The following is a 20,062-nucleotide window of genomic DNA, read 5'->3' as shown; positions in this document are numbered from 1 at the left end:
GTCCAACACTCTGCCCAAACACCATTTGTTTCTACGGACTACATACATATGATTGCTCAGAGTCAGTGGTAGACATCACAAAAGTCAGTATATTATACACAAGTATTATACATAAGTATTGTACATAAGGACTTTTTTGAAATATTTGTACTATACTCCACTTCATTTGAAAGATGAACGACATACGTTTTACACCGCTACATTTATTTTAACACTCCCAGTTATAAAACAGGCATACAAATGATATGATGATATTTATATGGTATAATGCAGTACTGACAAACTACAACAGCAAAATACTCTTAAATGTATAAAAACAGGATAACATAATAACCCTACAAATATAATACTGTGAGAAGATTAATTCTGCAACAAGTACTTTTACATTTGATACTTGAAGTACATTAAGCAGATAAAACTTCTGTGCTATATTATTCTGAAACGGGTTATTGTGCAGAATGAGTTACTTTACTTTCTTTACTTTAAGTATATTCTAATGATATTACTTTTGTACTTTTACTTAAGAACTTTAGTATTTTAGGACCAGAGTATTGAGTACTTCTTCCAACAGGGCTCAGAAGTTTCCTAAAAGAGAGGTGCACTGTAGTGTTTGGTAAACATTACTCACACAGGAGCAAACAAGGAGACATGTGTTTATTAAATGATTAATTCAAGTTGTACTAGTTTGAATTATATTGTTTCTAATTGTTGTCCTACTTCTTTCAAATCCAGTACAACAACACAACTCAATATCAGCTCAATGCTACATATAGTTGAATTATATCACATATGACCGTGTACCTTGAACATGATGTAACATTGCATTAGCTTGTACACGTGTAGCCAACAAGTATAGATATATAGGGAAATGAGCATGTTATAACACATACAAAGTACAAAGTAAAACACATAGATATTGGATGGATAGTCTTTATTGAATTTCTTTAATACATACACACATGTTTTGAAGCATACCATATCTCAAAGGTAATGGAGTACTCTGCAGCATTTGTAGAACTGGCAATGAATTACAAAAAGTACAAAAACTCAAACAGGAGAAACACTATAAGACAGCTTTGAGAAGAAGACATAAAGAAGAAGTATTGAATGTTAAATAACCCATTTGGATGATATAGTCAAAGCCTAATCTTGTTTGATCAAAGCTCTTGTTTCACAGATCCAGCGGTTCTTCATCCAGCAGCTCTTTCCGCACCAGTTGGCCGGAGGATCTGCTTTCTGCTGACTCAAAACACAATCCCCTCTGTTGCAGTCATCTTGTTGTTTCCAGAACCTGGTGAAGGAAAAAAGATCATGGAATCAATCAGTGACAAATGTTTTTACAAATAAATTTGTTCGCTTTCATGGCCGTCAGGTTTACTGAAATTTGAACATCAAGATTAGGCACTATCTTACTATATATCGGTAACTGACCTAGGCCTCACCCCCAATTCCCAATGAGCCACTTGATTTGGGGGAGTGGGTCATCGGTAACTGGAACTGAGGCCTAGATATATAAACATTGGTTTCAAAATTCTTGTTTGAATTTGTTGACATACTAGAAACAATGTTTTTATAGATGGAATTTAGGATATCTCTTTGTATCGTTCAAAAATAAAATAAAAACATGAACAAAATCATTTTAAGCTATGTTTTTTAGGTATACAGTGTTATAGAAATCAGGTTATGAATGACATTATGACAAAACATCCATTATTGTGAGAACATTATGAAAAGTTTTCTGAAAAGTTATTCTAAAATATTTAAATTTGACATTATCTAATGGCAACAAATAGTGAATATTGGAAAAATACAGATGCAAATTGGCAAAGTATAGTAAAATAAATGTGCATTTTGGAAGTGGTATTTTTTTATGTCTTAAGGACATTTGCCTCTGGTGTCACACATTTACTTTTGATACCGTGCTGCGTTTGTTTCTTCATCCCTCTTGCTTTCTCTGGCAATGTTTTGGTCTTTGGTGTTACTGAAGGAGACCGACATGTTGAAAGGTGTTTCCCCATCTGCTTTTTACTCATTTCACCATCTGCCATTTTAAAAAACTGGGCGATTTTTGCATACATTTCCCTGTGTGTCATATTTCACTAAATCCCAGTCACACAAAGTTCAAAATGCAGCACACAGGGGAAAAGGCTGCCAACCTGGTCAGGTGTGTGATAAAGACATGTGTCTAAATCACTGTGGTGATGATGTGGCAGCTTTTGAGTGATGGTGAGTGTTTTTGTGTGCTTACGTCACAGTGAGGTTGCGTCCATCTACCCACGTCCACGTGTCCGTCTTGCTCAAGCCGATCCAATATCCATGATTGTCATCATCATAGTGCTCTGTGTGGTTATAGATGAATTCCTAGATGTTTTGATACAGTTGTCAATATAGAAAAGTGTCATATAAAATATAACTATAATTGAGATAACTACAACACATTTAATACAAAAAGATGCAATAAAATGTATATCACAAAGAAAAACAATAAACGTAAAAACACAGAAACAGCAGAAAGGAACATTAAAAAACATAGCGGAAAGGATTACAAATGTATAAAATGCAGAATTCAACTAGCTGTGAGGCTTACAGTGGGTGGGTTTTTTTTAAACAATTTTTACACTATCATCTTTTGTGTCAGTTGTTTGTGGTCACACAGTATATTTTCTGGCTATGAAACAGAGATGGAGATGCTCTTTGGTTTTATTTGAGCATGACATTATAAATTAAATCAAATCGTTCTTGCCTGTTCCTCCAAGCTCTCAATCACCACCAGATCCGCACGCATTTGTTGGCATTCAGAGCGGCTATCCTGCCAATTCTTCCAATTGGAGGACCGAGTACCTGATGTAAACAGGTAACAGTTTGACTGAAACAGCACCCAGCCGTCCAGGCAAGGTTTACACACTGTTGGACAAGAGACAACACAATCACTATCATAGTCATTTTCTACTACAAATAAAATAAGTATCATTCTTCCCTTTCTTAAAACAGCTTATTTCACTCAAAATAAAATGTTTTTTGTGCCAAAATGTACAAATTCTGAAAGGTGAATTATGTTTTTCAACAATGTTCACAAGGAACATTTATACAAATCAAAATGAAATAAAATGTAGTGGTTATATTAACAAGTTAAGAGCTCAAAAGTAAGTGGCTCGGTGGACGAGCGATGACAAACATCCAAACAGACCCCTGAAATACTTAAAATAATTAAATAAAAGTACAAATACTGCAAACTTAAATAGTCCACAACAACCTAACTTATGTATCATTATTAGCAAATAGTAGTTAAAGCAAAACAAATAAAAGTAGACATTGTGCAGTCTGTGTAATATGTAATATGTTTCCTGTGAGTGTTTTACGATTATCTATAATGTTTTTGAATTGTGTCTAAAAAGTTAACTTTAAATTAAAAACCAACTGGAATATTTTTTTTATCCCTGTTTTAAGCTTTGTGACGATGCATTTTACACATTAGTCAACGGGGTTTCAGAATGAAACTTTTCTCAAGGCATAAAGGAGCATTTACATCCTTCAGTTACAGACATTTAAAGGAGACATGTTCATTTCAGGTTCATAATTGTATTTTGAGCCACTACTGAGACATGTTTACATGCTTTCATGTTCAAAAAGGTCTTTATTTTTCTCATACTGCCTGTGTTGCAGATCCTCTTTTCACCCTCTGTCTGATACCATAGCCCAGTTTGCTCTGATTGGTTAGCTGCTTAGAGATGTCCCGCCCCTTAGCCTATCATGTACAATGTGTTGGAGCGCTAGGAAATAAAAGTACCAGGGTTATACAGTGATGTCATTATGTTACGGAAGTAAATAAAGGAGTCCTATGGAGGCGTTTCAGGAGGGTGGGGAGTGCGTGGGAGGGAAACTCCCCCTGGAGGTAACTTTGCAGACCCTTTACATTAACCAAACCGTGCATAGCACACTACAGGAAAGGGAAACCCCCCAAAAAGGATAATTGGCTCTCTTTAAAATATCTTTCTCTGTAAAGTTGTAATCTAAAAAGTAACTTAAACGGTCAGACAATAACAATGGAGTAAAACGTATTTCCCTTTGAGATGCACTGGAGCAAAAGTGACTCAAGTAAAGCACAAATACCTAAAACATGTACTTAACTTGAGTTAATCCCTTTCACCAATGACACCATGTGTTTACCTTTCTGTGGGCAGAATGTTTTCACAGGGAAGTCTTGATATTCCATGATGACTCCGAGGGTCCAGTTGAGTTGGTCTCTCTCTCTGGTCAGCTCTTCTCTCTGTGTCTTTAAATCCGTCATTTCTGTCCGCAGCTGCAGAATCTCTGCCATCAAGCTGTTTCCTTCTCTGTGCTGCTCTGACATGACTGTGTGACCGATTAAGGGAGGAAACTGTTACATTTGCACTCACTTGTTGTTTTAACTAAACTAAACCATGTAATCAGGTAGACAGACTTACAGTGGATTCTGACGGCGATGAAGGTCGACACCAAGATGAAACCAATAATCCCCAAAGCCACAGCCACCAGATGAAGCAGAGTGTATCTTTGAGCTTTCTTTTCCTTTTCTACGAAGAACAGAAAAACAATCAATTCATTAAAAAAATTCATGGCAAATTATTGTTATTTTCAATTTCTTTAGATCCATAACAAACCTGGTATGGCAGGATCTGCATCCAAAACATTATTCTGCAATGTCTGCACCTCATCGCAGATTGCTTCCATGTTGTTTGGTTTCTCTGCAAAATGCAAAAGAGTTTGAAGGAAATTAAAACTTTAAGTTGTGAGCTAAGTGACTTTTGAAAGTCACTTCCCTTTCTGCAGTGTGACTGCATTTCAAGTGACAAGGTTCCTGTTCTCAATAAAGGGTCTCAAAACCTGAGGTAGATGAAACAGGAAACCAAAGAAACATACATCTGAAATGTGTGTTTTAATTCATTATCAGTGGAAAATGTATAGCAAACAGCTGAAGTAGTAAAAGTAGTTAATGGTGCATTATTCTGTAGTTCATTTTCTCAGGCAACGTATTGTTATATCACACAGAGATTCATTTCAGGTTTAGTCTACTTTAGTTCAGTTTAGACCCTAAATCTATGCAATAATTTAATATTATAGCCAAACACATCAGATATCATGGAACAACTTCATTTGTTGAAGTGAGAAAAATATTTGTCTTAATATATTAAATAATAAATATATTTCTCAATGTAAATAAATGTTATAATAAATTAGCCATGGCACTAGACGTTTAGAGGTATTGCTTTTAAATGAAATACTGTCTTTTTTTCTTAACCTTAGCCGGTTAACTGGAGCTGTGTATACTGAGTGTAAAAACATTTATGAAGTCCTGTTTATAAAGCTGTTTTAAATGAAGTTGTAGAACAGTGGATCATATTACATTTTGCATGTAAACGTTTACAAATGCATCTATTAAATAAATCCACTCTTTTCAACACAAGATGTCTCTATTGTGTGTTTTCAGAAGACCCTCTGCTGCTGCAACAACCAAATGTACACGCTGTTGCGATACAGGAAGTTGACACATTTAAACTGCACTCTTACTGAAGTTCACCTTTGAACCTGTCAGGTTCATCATCTGGTTATTGTTACTGATAATCAGGGTTACAATACACATCATTGATGAGATGAAATCACTTATTGTCACCATGCTAAAAAAAGGCTTGCAATATTCTGCTTTTTTGATGTTGTCAACAATTTGTCGGCCTTTCCTCCCCTGTCTGTCCAACACTCTGCCCAAACACCATTTGTTTCTACGGACTACATACATATGATTGTTCAGAGTCAGTGGTAGACATCACAAAAGTCAGTATATTATACACAAGTATTATACATAAGTATTGTACATAAGGACTTTTTTGAAATATTTGTACTATACTCCACTTCATTTGAAAGATGAACGACATACGTTTTACACCGCTACATTTATTTTAACACTCCCAGTTATAAAACAGGCATACAAATGATATGATGATATTTATATGGTATAATGCAGTACTGACAAACTACAACAGCAAAATACTCTTAAATGTATAAAAACAGGATAACATAATAACCCTACAAATATAATACTGTGAGAAGATTAATTCTGCAACAAGTACTTTTACATTTGATACTTGAAGTACATTAAGCAGATAAAACTTCTGTGCTATATTATTCTGAAATGGGTTATTGTGCAGAATGAGTTACTTTACTTTCTGTACTTTAAGTATATTCTAATGATATTACTTTTGTACTTTTACTTAAGAACTTTAGTATTTTAGGACCATAGTATTGAGTACTTCTTCCAACAGGGCTCAGAAGTTTCCTAAAAGAGAGGTGCACTGTAGTGTTTGGTAAACATTACTCACACAGGAGCAAACAAGGAGACATGTGTTTATTAAATGATTCATTCAAGTTGTACTAGTTTGAATTATATTGTTTCTAATTGTTGTCCTACTTCTTTTAAATCCAGTACAACAACACAACTCAATATCAGCTCAATGCTACATATAGTTGAATTATAGCACATATGACCGTGTACCTTGAACATGATGTAACATTGCATTAGCTTGTACACGTGTAGCCAACAAGTATAGATATATAGGGAAATGAGCATGTTATAACACATACACAGTACAAAGTAAAACACATAGATATTGGATGGATAGTCTTTATTGACTTTCTTTAATACACACATGTATTGAAGCATACCATATCTCAAGTAGTACTCTGCAGCATTTGTAGAACTGGCAATAATTTACAAAAAGACAGTAAGGAAAAAAGTCAAACAGGAGAAACACTATAAGACAGCTTTGAGAAGAAGACATAAAGAAGAAGTATTGAATGTTAAATAACCCATTTGGATGATATAGTCAAAGCCTAATCTTGTTTGATCAAAGCTCTTGTTTCACAGATCCAGCGGTTCTTCATTGTGCAGCCCTTTCTGCACCAGTTGGCCGGAGGATCTGCTTTCTGCTGACTCAAAACACAATCCCCTCTGTTGCAGGATGGTTTCCAGAACCTGGTGAAGGAAAAAAGATCATGGAATCAATCAATGTGACAAATGTTTTTGCAAATAAATTTGTTCGCTTTCATGGCCGTCAGGTTTACTGAAATTTGAACATCAAGATTAGGCACTATCTTACTATATATAGGTAACTGACCTAGGCCTCACCCCCAATTCCCAATGAGCCACTTGATTTGGGGGAGTGGGTCATCGGTAACTGGAACTGAGGCCTAGATATATAAATATTGGTTTCAAAATTCTTGTTTGAATTTGTTGACATATAGAAACAATGTTTTTATAGATGGAATTCAGGATATCTTTTTGTATCGTTCAAAAATAAAAAAAATAAACATGAACAAAATCATTTTAAGCTATGTTTTTTAGGTATACAGTGTTATAGAAATCAGGTTATGAATGACATTATGACAAAACATCCATTATTGTGAGAACAATATGAAAATATTTCTGAAAAGTTATACTAAAATATTTAAATTTGACATTATCTAATGGCAACAAATAGTGAATATTGGAAATATACAGATGCAAATTGGCAAAGTATAGTAAAATAAATGTGCATGTTGGAAGTGGTCTTTTTTTATGTCTTAAGGACATTTGCCTCTGGTGTCACACCTTTACTTTTGATACCGTGCTGCGTTTGTTTCTTCATCCCTCTTGCTTTCTCTGGCAATGTTTTGGTCTTTGGTGTTACTGAAGGAGACCGACATGTTGAAAGGTGTTTCCCCATCTGCTTTTTACTCATTTCACCATCTGCCATTTTAAAAAACTGGGCGATTTTTGCATACATTTCCCTGTGTGTCATATTTCACTAAATCCCAGTCACACAAAGTTCAAAATGCAGCACACAGGGGAAAAGGCTGCCAACCTGGTCAGGTGTGTGATAAAGACATGTGTCTAAATCACTGTGGTGATGATGTGGCAGCTTTTGAGTGATCGTGAGTGTTTTTGTGTGCTTACGTCACAGTGAGGTTGCGTCCATCTACCCACGTCCACATGTCCGTCTTGCTCAAGCCGATCCAATATCCATGATTGTCATCATCATAGTGCTCTGTGTGGTTATAGATGAATTCCTAGATGTTTTGATACAGTTGTCAATATAGAAAAGTGTCATATAAAATATAACTATAATTGAGATAACTACAACACATTTAATACAAAAAGATGCAATAAAATGTATATCACAAAGAAAAACAATAAACGTAAAAACACAGAAACAGCAGAAAGGAACATTAAAAAACATAGCGGAAAGGATTACAAATGTATAAAATGCAGAATTCAACTAGCTGTGAGGCTTACAGTGGGTGGGTTTTTTTTAAACAATTTTTACACTATCATCTTTTGTGTCAGTTGTTTGTGGTCACACAGTATATTTTCTGGCTATGAAACAGAGATGGAGATGCTCTTTGGCTTTATTTGAGCATGACATTATAAATTAAATCAAATCGTTCTTGCCTGTTCCTCCAAGCTCTCAATCACCACCAGATCCGCACGCATTTGTTGGCATTCAGAGCGGCTATCCTGCCAATTCTTCCAATTGGAGGACCAAGTACCTGATGTAAACAGGTAGCAGTTTGACTGAAACAGCACCCAGCCGTCCAGGCAAGGTTTACACACTGTTGGACAAGAGACAACACAATCACAATCATAGTCATTTTCAACTACATATAAAATAAGTATCATCCTTCCCTTTCTTAAAACAGCTTATTTCACTCAAAATAAAAGCATTTTTGTGCCAAAATGTACAAATTCTGAAAGATGATTTATGTTTTTCAACAATGTTCACAAGGAACATTTATACAAATCAAAATGAAATAAAAGGTAGTGGTTATATTAACAAGTTAAGAGCTCAGAAGTAAGTGGCTCGGTGGACGAGCGATGACAAACATCCAAACAGACCCCTGAAACACTTAAAATAACTTAAATAAAAGTACAAATACTGCAAACTTAAATAGTCCACAACAACCTTACTTATGTATCATTATGACCAAATAGTAGTTAAAGCAAGACAAATTAAAGTAGACATTGTGCAGTATGTGTAATATGTAATATGTTTCCTGTGAGTGTTTTACGATTATATATAATGTTTTTGAATTGATACTTTATCGCATTCTTGTGTATGTTGCATTTGACTCTTGTAGATTAATAAAGTTGTGCTAATTTGAATAACTTTATATATTGATGGGTAGGATATTGTTTCAAAATCCTCATAGGTTTGTAGCATTGATGTCCTCTTAGTACTGTGTGTGTCTAAAAAGTTAACTTTAAATTAAAAACCAGCTGGAAAACAACTCTTTATCCCTGTTTTGAGCTTTGTGACGATGTGTTTTACACATTAGCCACGAGGGTTTTAGAATGAGACTTTTCTCAAGCCATAAAGGAGCACTCCATCCTTCAGTTAAATACATTTAAAGGGGACATGTTCATTTCAGGTTCATCACTTTAATTTGTCAAATTAATTTTGTACAAATGGTCTTTATATTGCCTGTGCTGCAGCACCTCTTTTCACCCTCTGTCTGAAACGAGCGTCTACTCTGATTGGATGGCTGGCTGGCTCTGTTGTGATTGGTCAACTTAGAGATGTCCTCTTAGCCTATCACGTACAATATGTTATCAAATAAAAGCATGAGGGTTACACAGTGATGTCATTATGTTACTGAAGTAAATAAAGGAGTCCTATGGAGGCGTTTCAGGAGGGTGGGGAGTGTGTGGGAGGGAAACTCCCCCTGGAGGTAACTTTGCAGACCCTTTACATCAACAAAACCGTGCATAACACACTACAGGAAAGGGAAACCCCCCAAAAAGGATAATTGGGTCTCTTTAAAATATCTTTCTCTGTAAAGTTGTAATCTAAAAAGTAACTTAAACTGTCAGACAATAACAATGGAGTAAAACGTATTTCCCTTTGAGATGCACTGGAGCAAAAGTGACTCAAGTAAAGCACACATATCTAAAACATGTACTTAACTTGAGTTAATCCCTTTCACCAATGACACCATGTGTTTACCTTTCTGTGGGCAGAGTGTTTTCACAGGGAAGTCTTGATATTCCATGATGACTCCGAGGGTCCAGTTGAGTTGGTCTCTCTCTCTGGTCAGCTCTTCTCCCCGTCTCTCTAAATCCGTCATTTCTGTCCGCAGCTGCAGATTCTGTGCCATCAAGTTGTTTCCTTCTCTGTGCTGCTCTGACATGACTGTGTGACCGATTAAGGGAGGAAACTGTTACCTTTGCACTCACTTGTTGTTTTAACTAATGAAATTAGGTAGACAGACTTACAGTGGATACTGACAGCGATGAAGATGAAACAAAGTATCCCCAAAGCTGCTGCCACCAGATGAAGCAGAGTGTATCTTTGAGCTTCCTTTTCCTTTTCTACAAATAACAGAAAAAACGATCAATTCATAAAATCATTTTGACATTTTTTATTTCTTTAGATCCATAACGAACCTGGTATGGCAGGATCTGCGTCCAACACATTCTTCTCCAATATCTTCACCTCATCGTAGATTGCTTCCATGTCGTTTGGTTTCTCTGCAAAATGCAAAAGAGTTTGAAGGAAATTATTGTTGTGAGATAAGCCATCTTAGAAAGTCACTTCCCTTTCTGCAATCTGATTCTGCATTTCAAGTGACAAGGTTTCCTGTTCTCGCTAAAGGGTATCAAAACCTGAGGTAGATGAAACAGGAAACCAAAGAAACATACATCTGAAATGTGTGTTTTGATTCATTATCAGTAGAAATTGTATAGCAAACAGCTGAAGTAGTAAAAGTAGTTAATAGTGCATTATTCTGTATCAGGCAACGTATTGTTATATCACACAGAGATTCATTTAATTGTACTACTACTTTAGTTCAGTTTAGATCCTAAATCTATATAATACTGGAGCTGTGTATACTGAGTGTAAAAACATTTATTAAGTCCTGTTTATAAAGTTGTTTTAAATGAAGTTGTACAGTGTAGAACAGTGGATCATATTATGTTTGCATGTAAAAGTTTACAAATGCATCTATTAAATAAATCTACTTAAATTTGTTTTGTTCATGGTACCTTTAGCTTCTGCTCTACATAGTATAATACAGTGAAAACCGTGTGCAGTACCCTCAAATATGTGCTTACAGTGAGTATTACAGTACATATTATTTCCAACGCTGCTCTAGGTGCAGTTGGGCAGACAGAATATGTACAGCGTCAAAACAAAATTCATGACTCACCATGAGCAGAATTACCCTTAGTCTTGAAAGTCACCGTCACGTAATTCAGTTCTTCTTCCATTATCCTGTCAGGTTTATCCCAGACAGAACGCACCTCACCTCAGAGACCAACACTAACACCATGGCAGCGGTTTAAATGCAGGATATCGTAAGTGCACTTTGGTTTGGTTAAGGACAAAAGGAAACCCACTGTGAGGGATGACACGTCATGCACTTCTTCTTTTTGCAGAATGTGGTATGACTAAGTCGTGTTCTTTTGTTTTTTTACAGGAACACATTTCATCATACAATAAGCAACCATCACAGGTCTTATTATTAGACGTATTAACAAAATAACAAGATAGTTAACAGATGTGTCAGTGACTTCTTGTCTTGAGTTCACCAGATGGCTGTTATTTCGCTTATGTTGTTTTAATCGTGCTTTTTTTTCTCAGCATGTTGAAACATTTAGCTGGATATTTTAGTTTTAAATGAGGAAACAGACATCCTTTCTGTATTGAATGTCTTTATCCATAACCTGTCTTTTATCATTTTGTTTGACATTTGGTACGATGCTCAAACTTCTTTTTGAAATCTTGAACTCTGAATTTGAATTGAGTAAAAATAAAAAGAACATGTACAAACATGGGGTTTTCCTCTTTCATGAAAATCACTTGATCGTCTGACCTTGCTGACTCATGATTTCCGTGGACTCAAATATTATTTTATATTTTATTTATTTAAATCCAGGTTAATCTGGTATTTAATTAAAAATGTTATTCAATCTTCATATATTTTGCAAATTAAACAGAAATGTTTTATGAACACTCAAATTGGTATTTAAATTAAATGACCATGGCCAGCTCTACATTTAATCAATCAAATGTTTCTGTGTTAAATGTAAATTAAAGATCAGTGAGGATAATTGAGTCAAATACATGACAGATACATTCATTAATCAATAGACACAGTCGACATGTTTTACTTAATAAATTGTAACACTGTTTGTCCAGCAGATGGCGATCAAGAAACTACACAACATACTTACACTCAGTTGCCAGTTTATTGGGAACACGCAGTTGAAACTCATGCAGTTCAATGCAGCATCAGTCCTTAAATAAACCCTACCTTTATAACGTTTTCAATAAGGGAGGTGTTGATGAAACTTTATAATCATTTGGGAGGTTTTGTTTTTGAATATTATTCCCTTATACTCTAGGGTGTTTCTATTATGTTGGCCATCCCATTTTGAATCAAGGAGGGTAGACACAATAACATAAACACCTCTATTTGTCAAGAATGTTGTTATCTCAAACGCATATGCTTAAAAGTAAGGGAGGTGTTTTTTAAAGCAAAAACATATCGTCCATATAAAATAAAACATATCAACATGTTTTTTAAATGTGAAGTGGAATAGACTAGATAAAGAGATCTTAGTTACCCTTAACCTAAAGTGACCTACTGATCTGAGTTTAATAATATGTCCATAGGAAAATAATAATCTGCATGAGGATATGACTCAGGTGTAATGAAGGTGATTGACCAATCAGCGAGCTGGATTCTTTTTCAGGAAACGCTCTCTGGTTTCCACCTGCGGGCAAAAAGCCACAAGGAGCCGGAGAGCCTCGAGACTGAAAGCTTTTCCTTAAAAACCTGGGAAAAGTAGGAATATATCAATTTATTTATATTTTTAAGGACTGTACTGGCGAGCAGAGATGGTTTGCGGAGGATACGTTTGCACCAAGAACGCACTCTGCGCCCTCAATATACTTTACATCGTGAGTATGATTACTGCTGTTGAACCGATGCGGATTTAACTGGAATAAGGCTTTAAATGTCAACACATGTTTCTGCTTTTATCATGATTTGTGCTAGTTACCCGTTTTGTTAATTATTTTTAAAAGATGTAAGCGTTTATTAAGAGTCGTTTCCTTGTTTTGGCAGCAGGCAGGTGTTTGGGAAATGATTAGGCACAGAGTTCATGGCTGGTGTAGCTAGTACTGCTGGCTTCACAAAGAAAGGATAATCAATGCTTAATCATAAATAAATGTAGGCTTATTCAAACTTTTAGGCATCTCTGAGTCTCTCTGATCAAAACAACACAACATATCTCTTAATTTTGTTTTTATGTTACCTTTTTAACTAATTGTATTTATTGAATGTAGTTTTATTTCACCCACAAACAACACGACATTCACTACATTCTTTTTTTTTATAAGTACAAATATAAATATACTTACACCATAGCACGTTATGATGGATTTGGTTATTGGGATATCCATAATAGTAGTATAGAACTAAAAGGCTATGTAAATGTCATGTTATTGCACTAACCCCACATGTTCAGTCTCCTTGATAAGCAGGTCTGACATTACAGATCATTTTAAATTTGCATCTTTAAAACAAAGAGCACAGTCAGTCACCGTAAAGGACAGTTTTTTTTTTTGTTACGACATCATCAACATTTGTACAACAATCTATAAAAATAGGGATTAAAATATATTTTGTATACAAAACAAATCCAAAAGAAGTCAAAGTATCAGGGTGAAGCCTGCCTCTTCTCCCACGCTGCATAAGGCCTCCACGTTAAAGCAAAGAAAGCCTTTACTGTATGTTGCCTGAGTACATATATTTTATTAGAAAACTAAAACTGGAAATGTTGGGGGGACTTTCAAAGGCAGTTCTATATTTATACACTCTGAAGTAGGGCTGCTCGATTATGGCAAAAATCATAATCTCGATTATTTGGGTCAATAATTGATATCACGATTATTAAAAACGATTATCCATTTACTTTGAAAACTTCAATCTATTGGAGAACTTTTTTTTTAACAGTATGTTTTTAACAGTTGATTACCCTGAACTTTAAGTATAATTCAACTGAAAAACCAATAAAAAAAAAAAATTAATAAAAAAATTAATAATAATAAAAAGATAATCGTTTTATTTCGATTACGTTGTTTTCGTAATCGTTGCAAGCCATAATCGTAATTGCGATTAAAATACGATTAATTGAGCAGCCCTACTCTGGAGACTGTCTTGGAGAAAGAGTTTCAATGAAAATAAAATGATTAATTGTTTCAGCAACCATGTGGCATAGTGTGAGAAGTATGTTGATCTTTACCTCAACTAACACACCTTCAACCAGCTGGTATACATCAACGAGCCTCCACATGACGTACAATCAAACGCCCCTTTTTATAGGCTCAATATAAGACAATAAGCCTCTTTGTGGTCATTTTGTGTGTCTTTGTAATTATCTTGGTCTTTCTGTAGTTCTTTCTGTCTGTGGTTGTGTGTCTATCCATCTCTTTTGCATCTCTATGTTGTCATTTAATGTTTCCTTGTGGTCACTTTGATTCTCTTTTTAGGTTGGTATGTGTCTCTCTTGGTATTATTTTGTAGATGAAGGCCATGTTGTTTCCTGACATGTTGTGTCCCTGGTCTTGTGCTCTTTAGGCCCCTTCAGTAATCCTACATGTTCCTTCTTCTCTCAACATTGTTTCCTTCCTCCTCAGTTGGTGAGTCTGCTGCTGGTTGGAGTGGCAGGTTGGGGGAAATGGTTTGACCTGGTTTCCAGCATCAGAGTGGTGGCGGGGGTCATCGGCGTCGGGGTCTTCCTGTTCCTGGTCGCCTTTGTGGGGCTGTGCGGCGCCCTGAAGCACCACCAGGTCCTGCTCTTCTTCGTATCCTTTGGTTTGTTTGACTGAGCACAAGGAGTCGCATCACACCTCAAATGGTTGTGTGCCAAAGGAGGATGAAAAGTAAATAACCCAAACACTCTTTTATCGCTCTGTTAAGCTTGTGTTTCATTCGTTCTTGTGAGATTTCAGAATGGTTTTTTTAAATCTTATAAAAACGTCCTTAACTTCCTTCAGTACATGATGGTCCTGTTCATAGTGTTTGTCGGGCAGTTTTCTGTGTCCTGTGCCTGTCTGGCCCTGAATAAAGAACAACAGGTATGTTCATGTTGTCTATATTGGTTCTATGATAAAGTTATTTTGGCCTATTAGTGTCTCAGAAACATTAATACTCACACATGTGTTGAGTGAAATGTATTTATTAAATTATAAATTAAGGATGATTCATATTAATCCCTTGTTCTTTTCTTATGCTTTCTAATTAAATAAATGAAAAGACAACCAGACTGTGTGCGTTTCCTTTACAGAAACTTCTGCTGGAAGTTGGATGGAACAAATCCGAGGCGACTCAAAGGGACGTAGAGAAAACCCTCGGCTGTTGTGGCTTCTCCTTTGTTCCCATCAATGGCTCATGTGCTGCTGTAAGTAAATCCAACTGGAATATATATTTATTTTTCCTCTTAGGAACAATATGATCTTGACTTGTATGATCATGTTAATGAATGTTCTCTGTTACTTCTACTAGAGTTGCTTTGACATCCACCCTGAGACGTGTGTCACGTGCTCCACCACCATACTGCAGTATGCCGGAGAGGTGCTACGCTTTGTGGGCGGTATCGGACTCTTCTTCAGCTTTACAGAGGTCAGTAAATGTCATAGCAACAAATAATTTGGTATAGAGTGGGTGCTGATGTAGACGTTTAGATGAATTGTGCTGGTTTTATCATAAATGCAAAAAAACGTGACACTTACTAACAGTTATCTCTCTTTTCTTTTAGATCCTTGGAGTTTGGCTCGCTCACAGATTCAGAAATGTCAAAGATCCTCGATCAAATCCTGGAGCCTTTCTATAACCACTCGTACAGTAAATAAACCAACAAATGAACACTGCTGAATAATTGTTGTTCCTCTAACTTTGAAAATCAAACTTACAAGGACATTTGTATTGAGTTGGACTGTTAGTTTTGACCATTATATTATAACAGTAGTATGTAGAGAAAATGCCTTGTTCGCTAATAGCACACATCTTTGTAAAGATTTCTCACAGATGATATTATTACCCGCTTCCTTACTTTCATTGAAATTATGCAGTTTTTGTTTCTTCGAATATTGTGTTTCTTTGGAGAAGTTGTTAGGCATTAAGGGTGACATTTAACATGTCTGCTTTCTTGCATTTGATGGCACTATCATGTCTGTAACATAAATATGAAGCTAAAGCTAACAGCTGCTTAGTTTAGCTTAGCGTAGCATAAAGACTGGAAGCAAGGGGAACCAAATCCACCCGAAAGAAGTGTGTTTGGTTTGATGGAGGGTTACATGCCAGACAACTTCTTTCCTGAGAGGAAAAGATTACAACCACAGGCTGTTTCGCCTTTCTTCCATTCTTAATGCTAAGCTAACCGACAGCAGGGGTAACTTTTTTTGTACAGTTGTTATAACCTTTAATCTGACTTCTGGCAAACAAGGGTAACTCCATAAATGTTGAACTCATTCTTAAGCATCACCTCTTTAATTATTATCTCTCTCATGAAGAAAGAGTTTAACAGCAGCTGTGTATGCTCAATATATACACACACACCTCTTGTGCAAATAAACCGCAGGTTAGCACCATGATGGCTGACTGTGCTCACCACTCCCAGAGATAAATGATAATGGCTGAACACAATTCACTGTGTTTTGCAGACAGTGGATTTGGGTGTTGGATGTCTTAAGATAACATTTAATTCAAACCTGTTGCAGCTTGACAGATGAACTGTTACAAAATCATGCTTTTGTTTTCTATGTATATTTATTTCTGTTTGTTTCTTGTTTGAAACACATCAACACATTGTATTCCTACTAAATCATGCTTCATCATATTGTTTGTCTCATTTCTTTCATTGTCGAATAGATAAACATGTGGGGTTGCAGTAGACATATGGGAAATGTTATGCTAAGCTTGTCTGATTAAGTGCTGATAAGGAGCGGTGTTTTCACTTGGAGTAGGAAACTTGGTGCCACATGACTGCGTCACATTCCCAAACAGGATGCCAACCAGGAACTGTTTTCACGGTTTAGATTCCTCTGAATATCATAAGGCAGGCAGTCCAACCTGTTTAGTGGTGCAGCTTCAGCACTGCCATTGTAAAATGAGGTCATTGTGTGCACACCGTGTAAATAATTACCAGCGTTTTATATTTAGATCCATCTATTTATTATATAAAGAGATCCTTCTGTGATAGCATTCATTGGCAAGGTGGAGCCTATGACATGGTTTTATGTAGACTGATGTAACATATTCAAATATTCCTACAAGTTTCTGTCCGAAGAGACTTTTGGTATATTAGAGAACCTATTAAAGATTTTAAGTGTAGCCCATTTCGGATCATCCCTCATGACCCTTTAAAAGTGTTTTGTTATTGCTTTTCAAATGCAACATGTCTGTCGATATTTTATTTTACTCAAACTGTGGTTAGCAGCAAAGCAACCTATTGTTAGTCACTTCACCACCACAGCCATGCAGATCAGATTTTAGGCACCAGGAGAGGGAGTGGGATAATGTATAATTCTCAGCATTAAGACATTAAGAAAAGCTAAATGTGTGGGTATAAAGCAGAACTAAGAAGTCATGTTACTCTGTAAGTATGCACTTAAATACAGCAATGCTTTGAGCTAAATGAATGAATTGACTGTGTGCAAAGTCAGACACTAGACTACATCACCTGTATTTACAGCGATGTAGAAACATATGAATGTTTTAAAAGTAATTCTTACTCTTCAAATAATCCAGCATATATGCTGCACATTTTTTCTCATAGCTATTTTGTTAATTGTAGTGAAGTGATGCCTTTAGACTCAGTTTGATGACAATATCTAACTATTTATATAGAAAATGACCATAATTAAAGTTTTGTTATATGATTAAAAAAAAGAAACAGATCACAATTTGCTCTTTTTTCTATTCAAGACAAGGCCAAGGTAAAACACAAAAAACTAAACAAAACTGTATTACCCACACATCTGGGCTGGAAGACTTGGATGTACTTCCAGGGTCAAAGATAATTTGGGACGAAGTATGAAGGAAGCACATGGTGAGTGAGGCAGTTTATTTGACATCTTCTGACCCTTAGCTGCTAAGTTGTGATTCGGTGCGGCAGGATCAACAATGTATATTGAAACTAGCAGAGATGGTTAAACAGAGAATTGCTGGCAGTGGGCATGCAAAATGTAGAATCTGAAAGTGTTTGCTCTCCGAGTGAACTCAAGTCACCTCCATCTCAAGAAAATACATTTTTATTCCTTGTGTTCTTTATCTCCTTTTTCTTCAACATGATCAAAGCATTTATTTTGCATCAAACTCATGTTTCTTTGCTATATTTAATCCTTAGAATATAAAGCAATCTCCTGTCAAAACATGAACCTCTGTCACATTCAGCTGAACGCTTCATAGCCATATCTTATTGTTTGAAAGGCCTTGAATCTGCAGCTGTTTTTTGGATGAAGTCTGAAATATGTCCAGCTTTTATCACACTGTCACCTATTGTCTGCAGGGATCTTTGCTGAAATGAGTGCATATCAGATATATATATATATATTTATTTATTGTATAAGTATGAAGACATTACTGCACATCATCTTGTCTTCCAACTTCTGCAAAGCTCTTGAGAATTTTCTTATATAATATCTACTGGATCTGGGCAGCAAGTCTTTTTCTCAGATCAAGCTGTCTGGGTTTGTCAGCTTGAGAGAGCTTGGTAAACCCCGGCAAAGTTCAATCTGGTTTTCGTCACTTTGGGCTGCAGACTTTTAAACAATAGATGTTCTTTCTGTGCAAGATGGACCATGCAGAGACTCCTACACCCAACCCCACAGCTTTCACAGTAAGATATAAGTTAATTTTTTTTTGTGGTCACAATTAAAAGAAAGATGTGATTCTTTTTTTTACTCTTTTTCTTTGATAGAGCTGAATAAACACTACAATATACAGTGAGAGGTAGGTTTAGGTATTTGTTGTCAATGTAATGTATTGCAGTATCAAGTCAAGCATGTCCCTGTTCCTAAGTGAATAGTAACTTTACTAAGCACATAACTCAAGCAACTGAAATGGGTTCATTCATATAATTTAGTAGAAAGATAAACGTGTTAGCGCTCTCTGGTGGACAAACTATGCCACAGCAGCCCTGTTTTCAATTACCACATTTAAATCCTATGAATTGAATTATCTTTCTTGGCATTTTTGCAGTGGTGGAAAGTCAGTAAGAACCTATTGCTCCTACCTAGTAGGCTCCTATTATTTTCACCTCCACTAAAATTCAGAGGGAAATATTGTACTCTTTACTGCACTTATATTGAAAACGTATTTCCTACTTTGCAGTTTAATATTTATAAAGAAATATAAAAAAATGCATGATATATTAATCTATCATGCATTATATAAAGTTAAGTCCACCGTTACCTGCTGCAACATTAATGTGATTATAATGCATCAATAATCATAATCTAATAGTATTTATATCCTGAAATGGTCTGTTATTCATTATGAGTCAAATGTAAATGCAGGACTTATTACACTGTGGTATTGCTTAGGTAAATGATCCGAGTACACCACTGCATTTGAGTGCTGCAAGTTCTTGTTCCTTAACCTCAGAACAGATTAGAAAGACTCAAGAAGAATACTCTTGTGTTGTATCAAGATTTTTATTAAGCTTACTGTACATTCATGTAGCAAACAGCTTGTCCATTACATGAAAGTATACCCTTGCATTTGAGAGTATTGACAGGAAGGCTAAAGTCCACTAAACAATTAGAATCCAGGCTCCATATAAACAAAGCAACACAAGGATATGTGGGCAAAGAGGACATACAGACAGAAGTAGAAGACAGAAGTAAAGTGACGTGATTTAGTCAAACTTAAATCTGAAACCTTTTCACAAGGAACGTTCTCTCAGCAGAAGTTGGACCAAAATAAACAAGAAGAAATAAATAGGCACTGGGAGAAGGAGTCACATTAGCATGAGGCAATTAGT

The 20,062-nt window shown here is 35.8% G+C and overlaps 3 protein-coding genes across 3 annotated transcripts; 1 reads left to right on the top strand and 2 right to left on the bottom strand.

The window, feature by feature from the left end:
• Positions 1-914: 914 nt before the first annotated feature.
• LOC117468546 (C-type lectin domain family 4 member M-like) lies at positions 915-4,825 on the bottom strand. The gene is made up of 6 exons (XM_034112730.1): positions 4,641-4,825; positions 4,446-4,553; positions 4,168-4,353; positions 2,744-2,904; positions 2,249-2,361; positions 915-1,291 (listed from the first exon to the last, which is right to left on the bottom strand). The coding sequence occupies exons 1-6, from the start codon at positions 4,708-4,710 to the stop codon at positions 1,144-1,146; spliced, it is 786 nt and encodes a 261-aa protein (XP_033968621.1). The 5' UTR covers positions 4,711-4,825; the 3' UTR covers positions 915-1,143.
• A 1,812-nt stretch (positions 4,826-6,637) lies between these two features.
• Positions 6,638-11,419, bottom strand: LOC117468544 (CD209 antigen-like). Its single transcript, XM_034112729.1, has 7 exons — positions 11,218-11,419; positions 10,454-10,537; positions 10,283-10,378; positions 10,014-10,199; positions 8,462-8,622; positions 7,967-8,079; positions 6,638-7,006 (listed from the first exon to the last, which is right to left on the bottom strand). Exons 1-7 carry the CDS (start codon positions 11,276-11,278, stop codon positions 6,865-6,867), a joined length of 843 nt encoding a protein of 280 aa, XP_033968620.1. The 5' UTR covers positions 11,279-11,419; the 3' UTR covers positions 6,638-6,864.
• A 1,313-nt stretch (positions 11,420-12,732) lies between these two features.
• Positions 12,733-16,915, top strand: LOC117468574 (tetraspanin-13-like). Its single transcript, XM_034112767.1, has 6 exons — positions 12,733-12,974; positions 14,715-14,882; positions 15,075-15,155; positions 15,365-15,478; positions 15,583-15,699; positions 15,836-16,915. The coding sequence occupies exons 1-6, from the start codon at positions 12,912-12,914 to the stop codon at positions 15,908-15,910; spliced, it is 618 nt and encodes a 205-aa protein (XP_033968658.1). The 5' UTR covers positions 12,733-12,911; the 3' UTR covers positions 15,911-16,915.
• The last annotated feature ends 3,147 nt before the right edge of the window (positions 16,916-20,062 follow it).

This window comes from Trematomus bernacchii, unplaced genomic scaffold, assembly GCF_902827165.1.
Source record: "Trematomus bernacchii unplaced genomic scaffold, fTreBer1.1, whole genome shotgun sequence".
NCBI classification, from domain to species: domain Eukaryota; kingdom Metazoa; phylum Chordata; class Actinopteri; order Perciformes; family Nototheniidae; genus Trematomus; species Trematomus bernacchii.
The sequence above is the reverse complement of the archived record's forward strand: the minus strand, read 5'-3'. Positions and strand labels throughout refer to the sequence as shown.

Bases quoted from the DNA above. Each gene is read 5' to 3' on its own strand.
- LOC117468546 (XM_034112730.1), bottom strand. From the start codon at position 4,710: ATGGAAGCAATCTGCGATGAGGTGCAGACATTGCAGAATAATGTTTTG. The intron at 2,905-4,167 runs GTAAACACATGG...CTTGTCCAACAG, and splicing joins AACATTCTGCCCACAGAAAG to TGTGTAAACCTTGCCTGGAC. The intron at 1,292-2,248 runs GTAAGCACACAA...TTCCTTCACCAG, and splicing joins GGACGCAACCTCACTGTGAC to GTTCTGGAAACAACAAGATG.
- LOC117468544 (XM_034112729.1), bottom strand. From the start codon at position 11,278: ATGGAAGAAGAACTGAATTACGTGACGGTGACTTTCAAGACTAAGGGT. The intron at 10,379-10,453 runs GTTCGTTATGGA...TGTTATTTGTAG, and splicing joins CGCAGATCCTGCCATACCAG to AAAAGGAAAAGGAAGCTCAA. The intron at 7,007-7,966 runs GTAAGCACACAA...TTCCTTCACCAG, and splicing joins GGACGCAACCTCACTGTGAC to GTTCTGGAAACCATCCTGCA.
- LOC117468574 (XM_034112767.1), top strand. From the start codon at position 12,912: ATGGTTTGCGGAGGATACGTTTGCACCAAGAACGCACTCTGCGCCCTC. The intron at 12,975-14,714 runs GTGAGTATGATT...CTTCCTCCTCAG, and splicing joins CCCTCAATATACTTTACATC to TTGGTGAGTCTGCTGCTGGT. The intron at 15,700-15,835 runs GTCAGTAAATGT...CTTTTCTTTTAG, and splicing joins TCTTCTTCAGCTTTACAGAG to ATCCTTGGAGTTTGGCTCGC.